Here is a 15,312-nt window from a genome sequence, read left to right as displayed (position 1 = left end):
GTGGTTCCCAGGATTTTTTTTTCTTTTTTAATGTTTATTTACTTATTTTGTGTGTGAGAGAGAGAGAGAGGGAGAGAGAGAATCCCAAGCAGGCTCCAGGCTGTCAGCCCAGAGCCTGATGCAGGGCTTGACCTCACTAACCAAACCGTGAGATCATGACCTGAGCTGAAATCAAGAGTCAGATGCTTAACCAACTGAGCCACCAGGCACCCTACCCAGGAACTTAACTAGGACATAAGCTCCACGGTAATAGGGACCTTTCCTGTCTCATTCACTGCCGAATCTCCAGTGCCCAGTGTGAGCTCAATAAATATTTGTTGCATAAATGGATAAAGAAACATTAATTGCATGCCTACTGTATTTCAGACGTTACGCTAATCCCTGCCGACGGACAAATTGATATGTCCTCTCTCACTGTGGAGCTCAAAATCTAGAAAGAGAAACAGATAGGCAAGCAAATGGGCTGGTCATGAGGGTTAAAATAGAGGCATATGTAAGTGCTGGGAGAACACGTAGTAGACAATTTGCTCCGGGGAGGTCAGAAAAGGTTATGGAGGGGAAGGAACTTTTGAGTTGAGCTTCGAAAGGTAAGTGGGAGTTTGGTAGCGATCACAGGACGAAAGGGCGTCAAGGCAGAGCTAGCAGCGTGAGGCTAGAAGGATAGAAGGTGGTGACGCTTCCGTGGGGTGTTAATGAGTGGCCGTGGGAGGAGGGTGGATGAGGGTAAAGCTGGAGAGCAGGCTGAGCCACGGGTTGGGGCCCCTCACCTGCTGCCCGCCCCCTCGGGCTGTGTGCTTTCAGGTCACGGCCAGTGCAGCTGTGGGGACTGTCTGTGTGACTCCGACTGGACCGGCTTCTACTGCAACTGCACCGCGCGCACCGACACCTGCATGTCCAGCAACGGGCTGCTGTGCAGCGGCCGGGGCGAGTGTAAGTGCGGCAGCTGCAAGTGCATCCAGCCCGGCTCCTACGGGGACACCTGTGAGAAGTGCCCCACCTGCCCTGACGCCTGCACCTTTAAGAAGTGAGTGGGCAGAGAAGTGAGTTGGAGCCAGTCGGGTGCTAGAAGGAGGGAGGGGGTCCCCCAGGCTAGAATCCCCAACCCTCCAGGTTCTTACTCACCAAAGCTTCAGGAGGAGGCGTCCGCTGCAGCTAAGAGGCTAGCTTTCCTCTTCCCACGGAAAAGTTTGGGCAAAGAGGGAGGGAGAGCCAACCATGCAGGGGCCAAAGTAGCACCCGCTGGACTCCAGTTGGAGAAACCCCTCTCCTGGGATGGCATCCTGAATCCCTGAGTTGGGAGGAAGGCTAAACCAGGGAACTTCTGGGGAACGTTCTCATGTTCCGATCGTGTGGGAGAGTTGGGCTGGAGTTATGAAGGATTCTGTGAAACAGGAGATGTTCGCTAGTACAAACTCCACTCATCTGGGGTCAGGGGAAGCTCCTGCCATTTCTCTTGCCACTTTCAGCAGGGCTGGGCTCATAGGCATGCAACCTGTGCATTTGTACAGAGCCCTGTGCTTAGAAGGGCCCCATGCTTGGTTTACCGCTCTGCTGGCACTGTCTTGTAATGCTTAGGGATTTTTGAACAAGGGGCCTGACATCTTCTTTTGTGCTGGGTCCCCAGATTACATGACCGGTTCTGCCTTTAAGGCTCCTCGAAGTGGCACACGCCTTACCTCCTGTCACACTCTCGGATGGGACATGAAGAAGTTTAATGAGGGGACTGGGGCCTTCTGCCTGCCAGGCCCTGCCTCTGGGTGAGGAGGAACTCCCACCCCTGAACTCCAGACCCGACCCTCTGGGTCCCCCAGAATTGTCTTACAGGGGTTTTTGTTTCGGTGTTTGTTTTCCAAGGTGGGGCAGCTTTCTGGTGTGTGGATGTCAGAGCTGGACTGACACACACGTAGGTTTGCTCCTCTCTCGTCTTTTTTGTTTGTTTATTTTTGAGAGAGAGAGAGAGAGACAGAGTGCAATTGGGGAGGGGCAGAGAGAGGGACACATAGAATCTCAAACAGACTCCAGACTCTGAGCTGTCAGCGCAGAGCCTGACGCAGGGCTCAAACTCACAGGGCTCGAACTCGAAGACGGCGAGATCATGACCTGAGCCGAAGTCGGATGCTTAACTGACTGAGCCACCCAGGCGTCCCTCTCCTCCCTTGTCTTAATCTCTGTGTCGTCTCTCTTTTAGGAAGTGTGTGGAGTGTAAGAAATTTGACCGAGGAGACCTACATAAAGAAAATACCTGCAGCCGTTACTGTCGTGATGAGATTGAGCCTGTGAAGGAGCTCAGTAAGTTCAGCATGTCTTAGAATTGTGCACATATGCGGCTGCTGAAGTTTTCAGTTGATCCCAAAACGTGTCTATGTCTCATCAGTAAAATGGAAGAGTAATCCCTGCCTCAAAGGCATGTTGTACAGACCTGATGCACACTAGGCACTTAATAAAGGCCAGCTTCCCTGAGTCCTCTTGTGCCCTCTGCTAATTTGTTCCACAGTCCCTCCCCATTCTGCTGCTTCCCGGCACCCACAGACTCAGCAAGACCCTACAGATAACTTTTAAAGTATGTAGAAATCAACCCTAACTTGACCTCCCCAGGGAGAGGAAGACAATGCATCCCATTTTACGGATGAAGAAACCTAGGCTAGGTGATGTCAGTTTAGGAGGCTAGTAACCATTTACTGAGTTTACTTAACTGAGAGTGTTCAGCAATGCCCAGGCATACTGCTCTGCTGGTTTGGAGGGAAACCTTCACCCTTATGGATTTTAGCTAAAATCATAATGCTGTAGCCTTTTTTGGCTCTCTGGAGCCCTTCCTAGAATAAGACAGATAAAAATACAGTGGTGAGCAAAACTCTTGCCTGCAGTCATTGTAGTTTGAATTTCACCTTGACCAAAAAGGGGATAATCTTTGTTGCTGTCAGCACATCTGATGTTATCTGGGTCAGCTAGGCATTGGTTGGTCTAGGGAGATGGCAATCTCTCCTGAGATAGCTGTCTCTCACGAAGGCAGGAAACATGTTTTCAGTGAGAGCCACAGTGAGACACAGCCAGTCAGTCGGCTTCTGGCTTGGGGTGTTACAGAAAAGGGTCAGCTCTCTGGATCCTTTGGCTAATATCAGAAGTGGGGCTGGTGGGGGGGGGGGGTGAGGGGCATGATTTGGGGATTGAGTTTGAAGAGACGGCTTTTCCTCCTGAGGAGAATCGGTATGCTGTGATTAGCTCAGGCGGGCAAGACTGCTGAGAGAGATGTGAGATGTTTTTATTACCTAGACCAGAGGGGAATCTCAGGTTAGTTGAAAGTATTTCTCTTACCCCCACCCCCGTGCCATGATAATCATAAAGATACATGCTTGTTTGTATGGAATTGTGTAACTTATAAAAGTTAGGCAAGTATCTTTTCATACACATGATCTTGTCTTTTTCTCAGCCACCTAGTAGAGTAGAACTGTGGTACTGTTGTTATCTTCATTTTGCAGATGAGGAAACTGAATCTCAGGAAAGCTACATAACTTGCCCGAACAAGTTAAGCTTAGAATGAATCTGGAAATCCTTACTCTTTCCACTGTACTCTTATACCACTAGTTTTCGGGCGGCTCATTGAGTTCAAGTCTGATACTACACTTGATCTTAGCCAAAAGGCCGAGAAACAATCATTGAGTTCAAGTCTGGTGTGCTCTGAGACTCCTGTTTTAGTTCTGTTCCATCACGTACTTGTGTTGTGATCTTGGTGCATTTGCTTAACATCATCGTGTGTCAGTTTTACCTGTCTGGTTGCATCACTATAGGACGTGGTGCAAATGATAGAGGGGCACCTATAGTTTCCCTGTCAGAATAAGAGGCTTCAGAATTAGAAGGGGTGAAGCCTACAAAAAAGTGATGGGAGTCAGAGAAGAGAGGCTGGCTCTGGAGAGGAACACTGGATCAGACGCAGAAACGGAAGAAATGTAAGGGCTTTGCCAACAAACTATTGAGAATAGTTGAGCCAGGAGGGAAAGGAAAGAGAGGGAAGGGAACACCCTTCTCTATTAGGTACTGTTCACTTGACATCATTTAGTTCTCTACCAGTGTTGTGAGGTGGGTTATCCTTTTCCTTTCATAGATGAAGAAAGAGCCAATGAGGTCAAGTAACTTCCCCAATATTACGCAGCTGACAGGTGGTAGAGCCAGGCTTTGAATCACACTGTGTCATGTGTTCTGTCATGTCCCTTCCAAGGGAAGGAATACGAACCAAAAAGGGTCTGGGAGGGACAAAATTCAGCAGCGAGGGTCATCTAGAGGCAATTGCCAGGCACAACAGCCATCTCAAGTCTAGGCATCTTGCCTAATGTCAGGCATAGGGTTTCCTGTTGCATACTTTCTCAGAAGTCCCATGACTGGGGTTTGGGGATGGCCCCGTCTTCCAGGAATTGCCTTGTTTTTCACTCTCCCATATTTTCCCCTTCCTCAGAGGATACTGGCAAGGATGCAGCGAACTGCACGTACAAGAATGAAGATGACTGTGTTGTCAGATTCCAGTACTATGAAGACTCCAGTGGAAAGTCCATTCTCTATGTGGTAGAGGAGCCAGGTACGTGAACCGCCAGGGCCCCTGACACTGCACCTATAGGGAGAGGGAGAGCCACGTTAGGCAGCAATTTCCACCCATTGCGCCTCTTACACAGAACAGCCAAGTTAAGACTACCTTACAAGTGGTAAGTTAGGGCCTGTCATCTGGGGGTGGGAGATATTTAAATACCAATCTTTGTGAGAAAGTGACTTGCTAATTGAGGAGGCAGAAAAAGAAGGTGAGTAAGGAAAGGAAGAAGGTAGATATGGATCCCACGAAGGGACAAAATACATCCTGGCATTTTTTTGAGGTGACAGTATTAAGAAGTGAGGAATTTAAAGTCTGGGACTCTTCAGCATCCGCTCCACTTAAGGTCAGGTGGTTGCCAAGGGCAACCTGTTCGCTGCTTCAGAGGAAGGCCTGATGCTTTGAGGTGTTGACCTTACCAGGGTCACCATGAGACACAGTACTGGCTTTGAGGCACCAAGCCAAGGTGTTCTGAGCACTGAAAAGATAGTGCTTGCTCTCACAGCCTTCTGGAAGCAGGAGGAGCTCATCCGTCATACACAGACCAACCACAGGTTTGTCGCCATCCAGTGTAGTAGATTAGCTCTCTTCCCCTTACCACCCCCGTCTCCTTCCTTTCTCTTACACAACAGACGAAGCGATGAATCACTACAAAATATTTTCGAGTACTTATTGTATATCAGCCAGTAGACTAGGTGCTGGGAATATAACAATAAATCAAGCAGATGTGGCACTCACAGGCCAGGGGGAGAGGGACATGTAAATTGATAGTGATACTGCTGAGGGACAAGGGCTGTGCCAAGGCGGGGGGTAGACAGGAGCTTCTATGAGTGAAGGAACAATGTCTGAAGGCAGAGACTAAGTCAGTTGGTTGCTCGTCAGTTGATTCCTACAGCTGTAGAAATTTCTTCAAATCCTCCTTCAGACCAGGGTCCAGCAAACACTTTCTGTTCAGGGCCAGGGGTTAAATATTTTAGGCTTTGGCGGCACCTGGGCGGCTCAGTTGGTTAGGTGTGTGACTCCTGATTTCAGCTCAGGTCATGATCTCATGGTTCATCGGTTTGAGCCCCACATTGTGCTCCGCACTGACAGTGTGGAGCCTGCTTGGGATTCTCTCTCTCTCTCTCTCTCTCTCTCTCTCTCTGCCCCTCACCCACTCGTGCTTTCTCTCTCTCAAAATAAATATTTTAGGCTTTGTGGGCCTTGTGGTCTCTGCCATGACTACTCTGCCATTGTAACAGGAAGGCAGCCATAGTCTATATTTAATGCACAAGCCTAAGTATATTTAGAAAGACAGGTGGCAAGCCACATTGGGCTCCCAGACAATAGCTTGCTGGCCCCTGCTTTAGGAAAGTGGGTCTCAAACTTTTCTATGTTCCCCTTGCTAAAAAATCGAGAGTCCTGAGCCCCATGCTGCTTCCATGAGCCTCTATGTTCTTTTTATTTGATTTTTTATTACATTTTTAAATGTTTATTCATTTTTTGAGAGAAAGATGGAGCACGAGTCGAGAGAAAGATGGGAGGGGCAGAGGGAGAGGGAGACACAGAATCCGAAGCAGGCTCCAGGCTCTGAGCCCAACGCAGGGCTCGAACCCATGAACTGTGAGATCATGACCTGAGCCAAAGTCAGACACTTAACCGACTGAGCCACCCAGGTGTCCCCAGCCTCTGTGTTCTTGAATAGTGCTCCTGGCAGTTGTGAGACGCCCCAATATTTGAGTGCCTCTGCTTTGGACACATCACTTCCCCTAGTGAGCCTTCTCAGACCTCCTCCATCATCCTTTCTTCTGATTCGGTTGGGTGCTCCTGTTTGAGTCCCAGAGCAGCTGTGTTTCCCTTAGATGGGCCTTCATTCCACCATTAACTTGCTTCTTTAATCACCCATCTCCCTCAGTAGATCACGTGCCCCACGAACACACGAACCATCTGTCTTATCTATCGTTATATCTCCATACTTGGCTCAGTCATCTACAGAGAAGATACTTAGTAAACGGGTTTTGAATGAGTTACTAGGACTGATTATTCGAGTTGACAGGCAGGCTTGCATACATGTTGATAACCTGCTCGGAGAACTTTGGCTGCTTGGAGAAGGAAGCGGGTGACAGTGGAAAGAAGCTCTACTACATCCGGGTCAGCCAGGGTGTTGCTGGCTGCATGGGTACCGGAGAGCATGGCGCCCCTACCGTGATATTGTTCACCTGCCTTTCCCAGGGCTCTCACCCTTCAGAAGGGAGAAGGAAGGTAAAGGAAAGGGTATGACCTTAATTTTATTTAGCGACTCAAGGGAAAGCTGACATGGGAAGGGGAGAGGGCAGAGTCTGGGTATGTATCTGTGGGGGAGCACATGTGGATTATTTGGCCATGACCCCTCACACTTTCCCGCCCACCTGTGTTAACACGTTTCATGGATTTTTCCACACCCGCCCTATTTGCACCTTTGTGCTTTCTCATTTTTGAAGGGCAGTACGTTCTTGCTTTGGGGTTTAACGTTACTTCATCTCTGCTATAACAATCCTTGCAGGTGCTTCTGCTGTAACACCAAAATCTTTTGGCTTGATATTCTTAGATGGAATCCACTACTTGGAATTATGGGGCAGAAAGATGGTGATAACCTGAGCTGGTACAAATAACCCCCCAGGGTGGGGGGTGGAGTAGCTTTTCCGATGTAGATTCCATCCTCCACATGAGGAGATGGGACCCCAGACCCATATTCCCTATCTTGTTGCCCTGGAATTCTGAATTTGACCTCTCTTCTCACCTACCGCCCCCAACTATTTTCAGGGGTTCTGGCTTTGTGCAGAATGTGTCATCTGAGGTCCCAGAGCATAGGAGGGGATTATTCTCATTCTCTTCCCCAACTCATGCCTTTGCGGATGGTCTCCCTGAAGGGCTGGGCCACTGCAAGGCAGTAGAGACAGCACTGCCAAAGGGCTTGGCCTTGACTGGGTGGTGTTCAGCCTACTATGTGGAGTGGGCTCCGCTGAGCTGGGTCCTTATCACTCCCAGATAGAGTTGCCTCGTCGAATACAATATGTCCCATTCAACATTTAGTACCTACTTAGGCTGAAAAATTATTGTTTATCTGAAATTCAAGTTTAACTGGATTTCCTGTGCTTTTGTCAAACCTGCCAGCCCTGCCCAGTCTTTCCTGACCTTGGGTCTCCACGATGGGTCCTCATCACCGTGGCTGAGAGAGCTCTCTAGAGACTAGCTGATCTCATCATCTTCTTCCGGGAATCCTGCCATCTACTCCTTTCAGGACAAATGCTTAATAGATGTTTTTGCCTGAAGACCTCTTGACATTCTACTTGTCCTGCCCATACTGACATGCAGAATTGAAGAGATTTCACTCTGAGGTTTGAGGGTCAGCCCTCTCTTCCCAAGAATTCATAATTGTTGTTCCCGGAAGAGCTGGTGCCCTTCACTCCTGGGAACTCAGACACTGGAACCTCACAGCCTCTCTCCAGATGCTCCTTTAATTATAGACAGGTTATAATTTGGTAGCTTGGGAAATAGCCAGCTTGGGTCTGCATCGGTGGTTGTTTTTGGGTCATGTGTGGTGAGCATAGGGTGTATGTTTAGAGAAGAAGGTGGGAGACAGTGTGGAAAGTAGGCATGACCACCTCTCCAGACCCATCAATACCCGTATATTCAAACACCTAATTACATAACACCTGAGAAGTTACTGGAGTGAGGTCACCCATCAGACACCTGTGGTTTATGGGAAGCAGAGCTCTGCAGAGCACAGTCAGCTTGGTCTTCAGAGGGGTGATGCACCTCTGTCTGTGTTGGTTGTTGACTAGGGTTGAACAGGAAGTCGGCTTTCAATAGGGTTAGGATTAAAGATGACGAAATATTTTGGGAAGGAACCCAAAATATTGTCTGGGTTGGCAGGCTTCCTGGTCTCTGTGCTAACAAGGACATTAGGTTCCCAGCCCTCAGAGATGTACATATCCAAACCAGAGAAACAAATACAAATGCCTAAGGAGCTAGGTAAATAAATTAGTGAAAACAGGTGTAACAAGAACACGAGTAATAATGGTAGCTGATAGTTATTGAGCACTGAGTCTGTGCTAGGCAGTGTTCTGAGTTCTTTAAATATATTTAACTTATTTGTTTATTTTTACAGGTTTCTTTTTTTTTAAATATTTATTTTGTGGGAGAGAGAGAGAGAGAGAGAGAGAGAGAGAGAGAGAGAGGGAATGCACGAGTTGGGGAGAGGGGCAGAGAGAGAGGGAGAGAGAATCCCAAGCAGGCTTCATGATCAGCATGGAGCCCGATGCCTGGGTGGCTCAGTTGGTTAGGCGTCCTACTTCAGCTCAGCTCACGACCTTGCAGTTCGTGGGTTCAAGCCCCTATTGGGCTCTGTGCTGACAGCTCAGAGCCTGGATCCTGCTTCAAATTCTGTGTCTCCCTCTCTCTCTGCTCCTCCCCCACTCATGCGCACTCTCTCTCTCTCTCTCTAAAAAAGAAATAATCCTTAAAAAAATAAATAAGTTGGGGTGCCTGGGTGGCGCAGTGGGTGTTCGACTTCAGCTCAGGTCATGATCTCACAGTTCGTGAGATCGAGCCCCGCGTTGGGCTCTGTGCTGGCAGCTCGGAGTCCGGAGCCTGCTTCGGATTCTGTGTCTCCCTGTCTCTCTGCCCCTCCCCCATACATGCTCTGTCTCTCTCAAAAATAAATAAACGTTAAAAACAATTTTTAAAAGTATATATTTAACTTAACTATGCTTCATAAGTTTTGGAATTCAGTGCTATTACTTTCTCCATTTTAAACATGGAGAGATAGGAAACAGACACCCAGAAAGGTTAAATAGTTTATCAAAGGTCACATAGCAAAGTAAGTTGTCAGCCAGGATTCGAACCCTGGCGGTCTAGCTCCAGAACCCACAGTAGCACAGCCTCCATGACAAGTTAACATGTTGCCTCTGTTTAGTGGAGAAAAGAGGGTGGTGACAAGTCTGGCAAACTAGAAAATGTGTCCCATCTAAAGGGGACAGCAGCTACTCACATCTAACCAGAGCTGCCCTGTGGGTGCAGTGTTTCCAGACCTTTTTATTTATGTTTAAAAAATTTTTTTTTCACTTTTATTTATTTTTGAGAAACAGAGTGAGACAAAGCGTGAGCAGGGGAGGGGCAGAGAGAGAAGGAGACACAGAATCTGAAGCAGGCTCCAGCCTCTGAGCAAGCAGTCAGCACAGAGCCTGATGCGGGGCTCGAACCCACAAAGTGTGAGATCATGACCTGAGCCGAAGTCAGACGCTCAACCGACTGAGCCACCCAGGCGCCTCTATTTATTCATGTTTTTAAAGGGAAGAAGAAGAATCTGAAGTTTTAGGGGGATAATCTCCTGATTATTCCATGCTGCCAACAAAATAAAAATTTAGTCAAGCTTTTGTTTTAAATCCAGTAGAGTTAACATAAAATCAACTTTTTAATAAACACTTGAGTAGGTTAGATTCTACCGGGGGTGACCTGCTTATGACCTCTAATTTAAACTACTCAGGACAGATTATTGCTGTCTTAAATATTGGTGCTCCCCCCCCCTTTAAAAATTTTGATTTATTTTGTAAGCCCTGTTTCCCTCAGAGAGATTTCTAGTAATTTCTTACTTGGTCAGGTTGCCTTTACAACGTCCCTGCTCTGTGCTCTCTCCTGACAGAGTGTCCCAAGGGTCCTGACATCCTGGTGGTCCTACTCTCAGTGATGGGGGCCATTTTGCTCATCGGCCTTGCTACTCTGCTCATCTGGAAGCTCCTCATCACCATCCATGACCGGAAGGAGTTTGCTAAATTTGAGGAAGAGCGAGCCAGAGCAAAATGGGACACAGTAAGAGTCGGGGCTGGGCATTTTCTTAAGTCATTGGTTTGAGAGCCTCAACTGGAAATAGTAGGTACTTAGGGGAGCCAGGTTCAGCCAGCACCATAATTTCCCAGTTAGTCTCTGTTGTGGAAATTGGGAGATGGTCCTGTTGTCTTTATTATTCCTGAAAACCACCTGAGTCTCTCACTGCCACACAGTGACCATAGGTCCCATAGGTGAGAACTGACTGAGTACAGGTAGGGCCCAGCTCTGCTCTGGACACTGACATAATCAAAAGGAAACATATTCTCTAATTGAGGAAGACAGGACAAATGATGGGGGGTGGGGAACGTTATTATTGCCAGTTTGTAGATAAGAAAACTGAGCACAGAGACGTTCAACAGCTTGCCCAATTGTGGGAGAGAATCAAGTTATGATAGAAATGACTCTTTGGGCCAGCCTCTTAAAACATATCCTCTCTGCAATTTATTCTGATTGCATTCAATCAAGCATCTATTGAGAACTTTCTATATACTTAATTTTGCTCTGTTCTCCTTTGGCTCATCTTCCACATTCTGACTTTTTTTTCTGGACCTTCCAAAATGGCTGTTTGAGTCCATGAATGTCAAGCGGGAGGCTGAAAGTTTGTTCTCATTTGATGGTCACCTCAGGCCTTGGTACTCAAGGGTCCCAAGAAACTTGAGATGTTTCTGTTCGTACAGTGTAGAAATCTGGAATCTCAGCGGCACATGAGAATGTGTTGTATTTCTTGAAATGGGACTCCTAAAGACGGCCAGATCTTATGGGATTTATCACTTTTTGTTAGAAAATAATTTGGGCAACCCAGTGAGGGTCTTATTTTTTCCTGCTAACATGACAGTGGGTAGCGCTTGGAAGGATGAGATGAGAACAAATTAAAATTATTTTGAGTGAAAGCTATCCTCTCTGTTTCAGCTACCACCTGCTACATTTCTCGTCTCTGCCCGCATCCGCCAGCATAGTCACAACAAAAGAAAAAAAAATTGGAGAAGGGCAAAAGAGAGAGTTCAGGAGAGAAGCAGGAAATAGATACTGGCTACAAGTGGTACTGAGGTGTTTGGGGATCACCAAAAAGTAATGGGTTGAATTCAACCCCTTCGAAACAGCAGCACAATGGCATTCCACTTTCTCTCTCCTCTTATTTCCTACCCACTCCCATCTCAGGAGCGAATATGGGGTTACAATGAGCATTAAGCGATTCATGGATGGTGTAGCCCGGAGAAAGGTGTCTTGGGTAAACTCTTCAGGCGAAATGTAATCATTGAGGGCAGGGAAGAATTGAGGAATTCACTGTAAGACACATTTCTGTTCTCTCCGCAGGCCAACAACCCACTGTATAAAGAGGCCACATCCACCTTCACCAACATCACCTACCGGGGCACTTAATGACAAGCAGTCATCCTCAGTTCACTGTCAGGCTGTCCCAGAATTGTGGACACATCTGCTGTCATGTTTACAGGGAACGAAATCCGTGGGGCAGGATCGGGGGCTGGGAGTGGGGTGGGTTACAAGAATGTCAGTATGTGGAGGTGTGGGTCTCTGTGCGTGTGTGCGCGTGAGTGTGCTGCATGTGGGGGAGTGTGTAATTTAAAACTTGAGGTGTGTCCAGACACGTGGAGCTCCTCAGCCTTTGTCCGCAGAATGCCTCCTTCAGGGATCCTTCCTGCTTAACCTTAGGGTGACCCACGTAGCTGAGCAGGTACTGTTCATTACCTCACTGAGAAGCCAGCTTTCCTTTTCCGGCCATTTCTCCCGAAGAGAAGGGCAGGGCTGAGCCTCTCGTTCCAGAGGAAGGGGCCTTGACTCTGCCTTGAGTTGACGGTTCTTGGGTCCGACGCTCAGCAGCTCTGATAGCAAATGCTGGGCTCCGCAGCCTTGTCGTGTCATCTGGACTTTGATCTCCTTTGCCTTCCCTCAGGCTGACGGAGAAATCAGAAGCAAGAGCAGCCATCGGAGTTGCCTATGTCTTTTGCTGTCCCCTCAATCCAGTATGGTTCTCTCACAAGGGGAGCCCTTGCCAGCAATTCTGTTGGGAGTGAGGATGGGAAGGCCACTCAGGGGTCATGCATGGCCTGGATGAATGTGCCAGAGTCCCCCAGTTCATAATCATCACCCTTCACATTTGTCTCCTTGGCACCCCACCCTAGAAGTTCGATTGGAGGACGCGTGTTACCCTTAGACCAGCATCACCTCTTTACCTGCTACGTCTACACTCTCACTGCTGTAGACATTTGCTACATACTGGGAATTTCTTTCATGACCGGACGCTTTTCCTCCCAGGGAGAGTGCTGTGATGAGAGCCAGAGATCTGGCCCCACCCTTCAGGCCCTCTGCCCCTTGTCCAAGGCACCCCCCCGCCCCTACACCCAATCTGGTGCTTCTGTGTGCTACATCCATCCATGGGGCTGATTGCACTTATCTACCTCTTGGCTGTCTTGTGAAGGAATCATTCCCATGGGTCTCTGAGTCTGCTGGGCATATGTGCCACATTTAGAATGATGGGCCAGTTGTATCAGCGTGTGTGGCCTATTCTCCTACGGGCTGGGCAACCTCATTTTAACTCAGTCTTTAATCTGAGAGGCCACAAGTGCAATTTTATTTTATTTTTCTCATTGGGTCACCTGAAACCATGATGAGGCTTGCTTAATCTAAAGGAACATGTACAGAAACACATTTGCATTATATTTTGTAGTTTTATTTGAGGAGGAAGGAGCATATTTAAAAACAAACAAACAACCCCACATAGACTTGGGATGGATACAGACCCTCCCACTTGGCATCATTCATAGGGAGTTGCTGCCCATTTGCTGGATCTGTAGGGGCTCTCTCATCCTGGGAGCCTGTGGGGATGGCCCCACGGGCATGCTGGGCCATTCTGAGCAGGAGGGGTACAAGTGGTTCTTTTCTCCTAGCAGTTGCTTCCTTGGTGTTCACATTGGTCTAAACATTAACAACCACCCTCACCCCCCATTCATCAAGAAAAAGGAAAGAGCTATAGACAGTGGTCTGACGATCAGAAAATGTAAGTCCTGGCCTCATTGTTGCAGCTGAGGAAGTTTTACCCTTAATTAAGGCAAGCCTCTCTTCCTTCCCTTCGGGGCTCAGTTTTCTAGTTTGAAAAATGATAGTTTGGACCAGCCAGTCTGGAAGGTGTCTTTCAATATTGATAATCTGAGATGCTGGGATTTACTGTGGCATCAGACATACAGTCAAGATTCCATGAGATGTTGATACTACTTTTTTTGTTAAGTTGGGAGATCTGAGAGACCAGCTTTTGCAAGAGCAGATGTCATTCCACATCACCTTTCTCAATGAAAAAGCCTCATTCTGTCCTCTCTTAGAGCCCCTTCTCCAATGTTTGTTAGCAGTCACATTTCCTAATGTAGCACTTAAGCTCCACTTAGTTTATTATTCCTTAGCTCACTTTGCACACGTTTGCATCCACATATAAGGGAGAGGAATCCATTAAGAAGTAGCTGAAATGTGTATTCTGTATTCGTGTGTTAACACTGAGAATAAGCCTTGGAATTAGGAGTAGGGCAAATGACTGAGCCTTGTCTCACCCATGGATTACTCTTTACTGAAAGGGATGGTAGTACAGTAGAGGGGTAAATGGGGGAGGGGAGGGTCGATAATGAATCCAAGAAGTTTAGAACCTAACTATACCCTTTGGCTACTGAGACAAGAGTCCATTAAAGCAGTAGTTGGACCTTTTCTTTAGATAAGATGGTTTATATGAAGACACTATATCAAAGGAGGAAGAACATATATTTAAAGGATGAAAAAATCAGTAGGACTCTTTGAGCTTCTGGAAAGAGACTCCTAGGCTTTAAAAAGGCGCCGGGTGGTTCAGTTAGGTGTTTGACTTTGGCTGAGGTCATGAACTCACATTTCGTGAGTTCCAGCCCCACATCAGTCTCTGTGCTGACAGCTCAGAGCCTGGAGCCTGCTTCGGATTCTGTGTCTCCCTCTCTCTCTGTTCCTTCTCTGTTCACGCTCTCTCAAAAATAAATAAAGATTAAAAAAAAAAAAAAAGACCAATACTCTTTGTATGCGGGGAGAACCTGTAGCTGCGTTCGCAAGACAGCAAATGGCAGTCAGTTTGGGCATCACGTAGGGTGAACATCTAAATAGTATTTTGGTATCAGCACAGCCCAAAGAAGTTATTTATTTGTGCTCAGCTCATCTGGAGAGAATTTATGTTCAGTCTCAGGGTGTGTGGATAGTAATGGGAAGCTTGGGATGCTCCTGACAAGTTGTCACATAACGAATCCCTTCTTTCTCTCTCAGATATTCCTAGACCATCCATGATTTCAAGATCCCTCTCTTTGTTAGGTATTCCTGGTTGAAATGACTTAAGTGCCTTCCTGACTTCCTAACCACCCCCTCTGTTTGAATTGTGCAACAGTAAATTAAATGTGCTTTCCAAAAAGAATTGACCTAAGGCTGCCCAGTTCTTCCTGTGTTGTTATTTCTGTTTTCTTTGGGTGAAAAGAGTAAATGTCATCGCCTCAAAAATGATTATTTTAGAACAAGCCTGTTTCCAAATGTAACCAAATGATGACCACCACGGGGACTGAAGTTTACTCCAGAACCCAGAGCGTTTCTTTAGACTTTCATAATGTTTTCAAACTGAGTAGGTTATTGCTGTTCTAAGAGTTGGAGTTTTTTGTCTTTTAATTGGGGATTTTTTAGGAACTTGTGCAATCTCAATAGAACAGACTGTCAGTTTGGCCTAGGTTTTGTTTGCAGGAGGCATAAATCAGTACAATAAAGGCTTGATGGCAGATTATTGACAGGATCATTTAAATGCCCAGCTTTAGGGGGAAAAATGCCCAACTTTTATTTAAGGAATTGGGTCTCAAAATGTGGTTTGAGGACCAGCAGCCTCCATATCA

At 47.1% G+C, this 15,312-nt stretch overlaps 1 protein-coding gene and 1 pseudogene across 1 annotated transcript; one reads left to right on the top strand and one right to left on the bottom strand.

Annotated features, from left to right (window-relative positions):
• Nucleotides 1-677: 677 nt before the first annotated feature.
• On the top strand, nt 678-13,484 carry LOC122212768 (integrin beta-3-like). The gene is made up of 5 exons (XM_042926721.1): nt 678-1,024; nt 2,189-2,289; nt 4,448-4,567; nt 10,236-10,402; nt 11,735-13,484. Exons 1-5 carry the CDS (start codon nt 693-695, stop codon nt 11,798-11,800), a joined length of 786 nt encoding a protein of 261 aa, XP_042782655.1. The 5' UTR covers nt 678-692; the 3' UTR covers nt 11,801-13,484.
• LOC122212769 lies at nt 3,497-3,651 on the bottom strand (annotated as a pseudogene).
• Nucleotides 13,485-15,312: the final 1,828 nt, after the last annotated feature.

This window comes from Panthera leo, assembly GCF_018350215.1.
Source record: "Panthera leo isolate Ple1 chromosome E1 unlocalized genomic scaffold, P.leo_Ple1_pat1.1 chrE1_random_Un_scaffold_49, whole genome shotgun sequence".
Lineage (NCBI taxonomy): Eukaryota > Metazoa > Chordata > Mammalia > Carnivora > Felidae > Panthera > Panthera leo.
Note: the sequence above shows the minus strand (reverse complement) of the source record. Positions and strands in the feature narration are given on the sequence as shown.